Below are 8054 nucleotides of genomic sequence, written 5' to 3' on the forward strand. Positions count from 1 at the left end.
TTACGTTAGTTACGTACGTTACTCGTACTACGTACTACTACGTACGTACGTAACGTAGTATAATATATATATATATATATATATATATATATATATATATATATATATATATATTAGTATAGTACCTCTCTCAGTGTGTTTAAAAATAACAATGGTTCATGTTCAACATTATTTTACTTAGGATTTTTTTACTATTAAATTAATCTTTGATTAGTTGTAGTGTTAGGTTAGCAAAAAAACAGTAATCTAAGACTAAAATTATCCTTCCAGGCTCACAACACATTATTCATTTGCTGCAAGGTTTACCAGGACCTCTTCTTCATTCCCAAACCTTGAATATAGAGTATGAGCTTCAAACTGTGGAAATCATCTCGTGTCTGTGCTAGCTTCATATGGTATTGTTAACATCATTCCAATTTACACAAAAATTAATTACAATAGCACCAACAGTCTTTCCCATTTCTAACAGTCATGTGCATTTGCTTAAATATGAAAACACATAGGAATATAGGATAATAAATTGAGTAATGCAATTATCTTGCGATTTCATCTACAAAATCAAAATTGAACACAAAAAAAGTAACAAAACAGTTTTCCCCCTTGACTTTGATTTCTGAACAAGCTTTTTTTGTTTGGCCATTATGTCTTACTGTGTTTGCATTTCAAATATGTTCTGTTCTAAATTCAGAAAAAAATTTATACTTGGAAGTTCAAAAATTCTGAAATTTGTTACTGTGAGAGATCTAACTTTTAAACAAAAAATTATAGAAAATCAAATCCTTTCTGCATCACAAGCTTGAAGTCAGCAATACAAAGTATTAAAAAAGTATGTGAATATATGTAGTTAAAAGTTATTTACCAAGTAAATATTTCAAATGAAATGTCTATAAGATTGTACTAAAATCTCTTTGAAATTTGGGAATATAACGCAAGTACTGAATATATCTATAGCCGTACTCTGCAGTGATATATTACAGCCTGATTCACAATGTGCATATACACAGATCTATGTATAAGAATACATATCATTAAAAAGTATAGCATGCTTTAATTAATTAACATTACTGAGAACTAAAATCACTCTGTACATGAATGGCTAGTCAGGAACACGCACAGAGTACATCCTAATACTCCTGTAACAATTCAAATATCAATGGGCATCACTAGATTTCAAATACCAAGTACAAAAATACACATGTAGATCACACTATTGTCAAGACTATCTCACATTACTCTATGCATTCAAACATGTATTACAGTGTAAACACAGGTATGATGCCAAAATACATAATAAGATTTAGGAACCAGATTGTTTTTAAAACATTCTAAAATGCTATCTTCTTCATTTAGTGCCACTCAGACACCATTATAATAAATTTCAGATGATGCATATACATTCTGAAAAAACTTACAAAAATAGACCAATTACCTGTTATACAGCTGACTTTTTCACTTAGTGTCACTGAGACATCAGGATAAAAAAACCTTAGTTCATGCACACACTGAATTTCAATATGACAGTACTAATCAACTTAGTGAATACTCAGAGTACAGCACACACAATTATTACAGCCATACATTCACCCTATTTACTTTTTTAAATCACTATCAGTTTCTTAAACAGACTTTAATTTCGGACTTTTTAAGATGCACAAGATTTGCATCTAACACTGTTACAACCTGCCACTGATTTCCAATGTCAGTATTATCTTTTATAAAATGAGTATCTTACCACATAGCAGAACAACATCATAAAGTGAATTATGACACAATCAGGTAGTTATTTATAAAACTCACTTTCCACTGTGCAGAGAAAAAACATGATGAACATTTTAAAAACCTTATGTTTTTGTTTCCAGCAGTCCTTCTTACAAGTAGGAATGTAATACATACTAGCTAACTGAAACTAGTATTCTGTCATTAACATAAGAAACCAAAACTAGTGATTTCTTCTCTCTTCAAAATACATTTAACACAGTTTTAAAAATAAAATAAAAACATACTACATTAAAGTTACTCATTAGATTCTACCACACATTTTAACTTTATAATTTCTACTTAAATTTCTATAGTTCAAACAATCACAGCTGATTGATCAATCATAAGCTAAATAATGATAAATTCTGTCACTTTTTAATTCTTGTTTATGATACAATTATATTATTTCATGGCCAGCTATTTTCAAACACATTAAGAGAATTATAATCTAGGTTTTACATAAAATAAAAAATTTAGCATTCCAGTTTCTCAACATTCATACAAGAATTGTTTTATCGTTTGGTAAAAGTCATTTGTTTGAAGATTTCAAAATGTTTTAACCAACACTAATTTCATGACTGCTAACATTTACTTGAACTATTAGTTTTTTCTTTGTACCACAAGTTTTGGTAAGTCCAATTTTTTTTAATTATGCTATGCCAACCTATGTTAGCAATTTATTGGTACAGCAAAATTTAACATAAAAAAATGTGTGCATTTCTTATTGAATTTTTCCTTTATGATTTGGTAGAGAATATCATAGTTTAACACAATTTATGTAAATATTTAGCTTTTGACACTCTCTACAAGATACATGATTTGTTTTGTTAGAAACACTATGGTATATCATTACCACTAGTATTGGGTTTCATACATACACACATACCTAGTACTATACATAGGAACATATAAACAGTAATCTAATAATATACACATAACCACATAACGAACATTGTTTGACAATACAATGGCTGATAATGAAATTAATGTGAATAAACATTTATATGTTAACACAAAATAGTGTATTTGACATATGACATTCTTCTTTCACTCATAAGTTCGTATGGTTATAACAACACAAGTTTTCATCCAAGATTTCTCAAATGCAGAACTTTTGGCTTAAGTTTTGGAAACACACGACGAAAGTCACAAATAAAAATTTCTTGAGAGTTTGCCTTTGATTAAATAAAACATTTTTTCAAAGTCTAACTAATAAAGATGAAATATACTTCAGTAACTTTTCTTACTGCCAAAAACACTTGAAAGAATGCCTTATTAAGGCTCAAAAAGGATGGTAATAACATTTTAAAACATTCACACTTTGTAACATCAGTGTGCATGCGTGTACACACATATACACACACATATCATTTTTATTGTTACATTTAGCAGTTAAAGAAATAAAATAATTACCTGTTAACTGCACAGAGATGAATATCTAACCATTAATTTCACAATTTTTAAAAACAGATTGAAAGTTTTTAAGTGATAATATACTAATTAAAATAAGTTATAAAAAACTGAATAAAATGTATCATTATCATATTTAACACTAGAAAATACAAAATCACTTTGATACTGAGGCATAAACCCCTAAATATTTTACTGCAAAGGTGGAATTTAGCAGCCTTATAGTTTTCAAATAGTAGTATTAATGTTATAATAGTTAAGAAATTATGTTCTCAATAATAGTGTTGTTTTAAACACAGAAAATATCCACAAGTACATCATGTTAACAATATATATATAACTTGATAATGAATTTTCTTAGGAAACATTCATCTTTAGTCAACAGGAAACATTTTTATTTATCCTTCACTAAACTAATGCTATTCAACAATTACCAAGCATATCTAGAAAGTTAGTAGACAAAAAACTGTTTCTTGGGATCTAATATGATGTTATATAATAGAAACTTCAATATACTTACAAACTTTGTTCAATATAAAACAAATATACTATTTATTTTCCAGTTAGCAGCATACCTCTGAGTAAGCTAACAATGGTTTATCCTTGAACTAGCAAATTATAATGAAGAATCCTAGATAATAAAGTAAAACTGACTTTACAATCCAATTAGGTGTAGAACTTTTTTGATGCTGCATCTTACATAACTCTGGAAAGACGCATTTAAAAATCATCCATATTTGTTTTTTATGTCATATATCTTAAGCGACATAGGATGTAATATTTATTTTGGCAGATCTTTACAGTTCTCTTGTGCATTACCAAACAGACATCTCACTGTTTTTCTACAATTAACACAGAAACCAGATTAAAATGATCTAACTCTATCAACTACGAAACACAGAAAAAGAACACTAAGAAGAAGAGATGTCAAAATTCTGTGAATATTCTAATTTTCAAAAACAAGATTGTTATAGTGAGATCCTTAATTCTACAAATTTTCAAGGAAACATTTTGACTATCCCATCTGTATTCTTCCTCCATGATATTCTTCAATACACAGGTGGCAGCTCCAAGACCCTGAAAAACATAAGTAGTAAATGATAAATAATCAAAACCATTATCTAAACTAAGAAGCATCCTTACTGTTTTTCATTTTAAACAATAAAACTCTATAATTCTTTTTTTACTGAAGGAACTTGTACTTGTAAATGTTATAATAATACATTGAATTACAATATATATAATATATATATTTGCACTTGCACAGATTTTTGTTTTTAAATTTTATATTTTGTAGCAGAAAATGAGTGAAAAACCAAATAATTTTGTGTTTAAAGGTAAGTTTCACAAATTGTACAATTGTCAATATCATTGACTGTAGTTTCAAGAATAACCCAGACATATAACCCAGATAACCATAAACTCTCAGGTATTTACTGTCAGTAAGCTTCAAGACAAATATCAGTAAATAGTTTGAAGGTACCAAACTACTTCATAATTTCTGTAGTCTGGTTCTTTATTGCAAATACATAATTCTGAAACAAAACAGATTTCTTTACACCAGAATACTTATCCTGTGAATTTAGAATACAAGATCAGAATTACTAATTCAATATTTTGCTCTTTCTTCATAATTGCAGAAATATGATTTCTTCATTAGCCCTTGTACAGTGTTTTTAGAAAAACGTTTTCATACACACAAGAATATGATTCAGTCTCTACCAGATAAAAAATGTATCCGGAAAGAAACAAACTTTTATTTCATACAGGCCATTCATGTCAAAGAATATGAACGTGAAAAACCAAATATCACTTCTCAACACAGTCTGGTTAAATACAATATGTTTTCTTTATCATTTTTTGAGCATCATACCAGTTTTAGAGGACAAAATAATTTGGTGGATTGGAAATAAAAAACAATAAATTTAAGTACAAATAGATGTATGCTGTTATGAGTTTAAAGCTACTTAGGATAAACGAGTGTAGTTTCATGTTACAACTTGAAATCATTCTTGAAAGAAAAAAAAGGATAATTTATATTTCTTTCAATTTTTGTTTGGTGGTTACAAAGTCAAACAACTTGACCAACCATAACAGAGTTAATGTAAAAAACAGATAAAATACAAAGTTTTACTGAAAATAACATTTGAAATGTATTTAGGAGGTTTTAGAGATCATGTAAATGACATTTGGCATTTCTGAGATGTTGAAAAGTGTTTTTAATTTTAACATGAAAATCATTTTGCACTTGGACTGGTAAAAAAAAAGACGGACAAATCTTTAGTAAAATTACTTAATTAAAAACGACTTGCAATACTTACTAAAAGTCTGCCAAATTTTGTGAAGATGCACTAACTGTATTAAAAGTTATAGTATTAGATCTATATACAAGTAGAAATGATCACGTGGTCGGCCCTTGGGACCTGAGCCAGTATTGAGAGCTCGTAACCGGCTCAATGCTAAATGTGCAGTGCATGTACTGTACGTACATAGTCTAGTCTAGCTGGCTAGTCTTAGCCACCGACCAGGTGAAATGGCACATTCCAAACGTCATAAACAAACTGCTATAAAATGTGAAAATGACAAAATGAAAATACTGTATGTGCCATTTGGCAGAAATTTCCAAGAAATGAACATCAGATTTGACTTTTGTATATCAAACAGAAACATTACAGCACTTTCAATGTGTTGTTGGAGGTCTCGAAGACAACATACAAGAGAAAGGAATGACTCATTTGTGATTTGCAACTGGGTTGTTTTGATTCACAAATTGAAAAGTGAACCTGGATATTTTGTCCTCTGCAGTTCATAAAATACAATGTGATATTATGAAGCTAACGGTATAAATGTGCATAAAGAACATTATCTGTTGTAAAGTGTAAACCATCTGTGGGAGAATCAAAATGACTGAAGTTAAGGTGATAGGTTAGAACTAGATGCGAGATGAGAAAGGAGTGTTATGCTGCAGCAAAACATCTTCCATTTCAATGCTGAGATGTGTCATCTACACAGTGTGTTCAAGAAAGGAAAATGTCAAAATCAGAATTAGAAACTTCTATTTTACTCTTTAGAAAGTAGTCACAAGCCAATATTATTACATTCTTAAAAGTGAATTAAAGACTTAAAAAATCAAGATTTCCATTAATGTACGTATGTTCATTTATGACTAAAAAAAAACTTTCTCATATGCATACACCAGAAGCAACATTTCTTTCCTTACAATATTCTGAGTAGAGGGATATTTATTTACTTTTGTTAAGTCTAAATTGATCTGGATCTTAAAAATCATCAGCCTCAATATTATTTCTAGCTGCAATACTTACAAGGTACCCTAAAGTATCAGTATGTTTTGAATACAATGTTTGAAAAGGGCTCTAAAGTATAGGTATCTCAACTTGTTTTTGTTATCGACTGCTGGTCTGCACAAAATCAACCTCAACTTCTGATTCAGCCTTTTATGCCATATTAACCCATGCTTGAAGGTTCTTGATATCAACACTTTCAAAGACCAGCGGCCTTTAAGAGCACATCAACAAAAAGTTATTTATTTATAATCCTGTAATATTTCTTATTTATTAACCTGCTATTTCTATCATTTGCAGAAGCTGCTCTTTTTGCTGTCTACTCATACTAAGACATATAAGTAGAAACATGATAGTGTTTAAGAATACTGTACAAATCTATGGTTAAAGTATTTAATCAATATTCATCCTCTGCCTTGGAATACTGAATGCACAACAATAAATTTTTTCAAGTGAGAAAATATTAAAAGTGCTTTCATCTTACATAATAAAATATAATTAATTAATCAAAATATAAGTAATTTTGGGAACAATCATATCATCATGTCATATCAAACCAAAATGATCTTTTGGTTTGCAGATACCAGCACCACTAAACAAAAAATGGTGTTATACACATAGCTTCAAAAGTTGATCCTGAAGGTCTTAGTGCAGGGACCCCTAACTTTTCCTTTGGACCCCCAAAATTGTAAAGTAAATGGTCTCTTGGATTCTCAAACTTTGAAGAATGGAGAAAGCACTGAACATACATGAAATACAGCAGAAACTTACATTTAAACGTGACTTACCTTCTGGAGGATTTGATAAAGGAGGATTCAAGCAGTACATATGGTATCCTCGGTCACAGTCATCACAGAACAAAAGCTGGTCCTGCCAGAAATAGTAGTCATCTGCTTTAAAATTACAAGTATTTACATACAAAGATTACATGAAACACATACTCAAAGTTAAATCCATTAACTTTATTAATCATTTTTAAATAACAAACCCATAGTAACTCCACAGTGTGTCCATAAAGTCTGGAAAAATAGGGAAATGACCTATATTTGTTGTTTATTATGACCTAAATACATTTATTTATTCAAAATATTTATTATGGCCAAAATTTATTTTTCTCTTCCTGTATTTTTCTTTAAATGGATATGAACTAAAACAGCACCTTATCCAAATTTCATCATCATACAGGCTTTTTAAGTTTAAGATTGATTTTTTACTGAACTAAAAGCTGATTTGAGATTTTCACTACTTACAGAGACCATTTTTATTAATTAAATAATATAGCATAACAAAGAAAATATATAAATATACGAAAGAAAATGCTAAAAAACTTTAGCAATTAAACTTATAAGAGTATGAATTATAAAAATGTAAAAAAATAAACATGGCAAGATAGCATGTACAGATTATTAAACATAGTTGGATAACATGTATAATAAATGCTTACATCATTGTCCGAGGTTCCACACAGACCACATGATTTGCATTCAATGCACTGCCAACGATACTGTTTCACTGAAGCTGTCATGTTGGGGGTGAACTGCAGACAAGTGGGATGAGCTAATGAACCAAAGACCAAATGAATAC

General features: G+C 29.4%; 1 protein-coding gene across 4 annotated transcripts in view; it reads right to left on the bottom strand.

The window, feature by feature from the left end:
* Positions 1 to 116: 116 nt before the first annotated feature.
* The window catches only part of LOC106478371 (zinc finger protein ubi-d4 B-like), a 52906-nt gene continuing 44968 nt past the window's right edge, over positions 117 to 8054 (bottom strand). For 2 of the 4 annotated variants that reach the window (XM_022382014.1, XM_022382012.1), the window contains exons 7-9: positions 7915 to 8027; positions 7259 to 7340; positions 117 to 4245 (exon numbers count right to left, since the gene is read on the bottom strand). In XM_022382014.1, coding sequence (XP_022237722.1) covers positions 4184 to 4245; positions 7259 to 7340; positions 7915 to 8027 — 257 coding nt within the window. In that variant the 3' untranslated portion in view covers positions 117 to 4183. Of the gene's footprint in view, positions 4246 to 7258; positions 7361 to 7914; positions 8028 to 8054 lie in introns of all 4 variants that reach the window. The other 2 variants (XM_022382019.1, XR_002609903.1) reach the window with 2 other exon arrangements.

The sequence above is a fragment of the Limulus polyphemus genome, unplaced genomic scaffold (assembly GCF_000517525.1).
Source record: "Limulus polyphemus unplaced genomic scaffold, Limulus_polyphemus-2.1.2 Scaffold10, whole genome shotgun sequence".
NCBI classification, from domain to species: domain Eukaryota; kingdom Metazoa; phylum Arthropoda; class Merostomata; order Xiphosura; family Limulidae; genus Limulus; species Limulus polyphemus.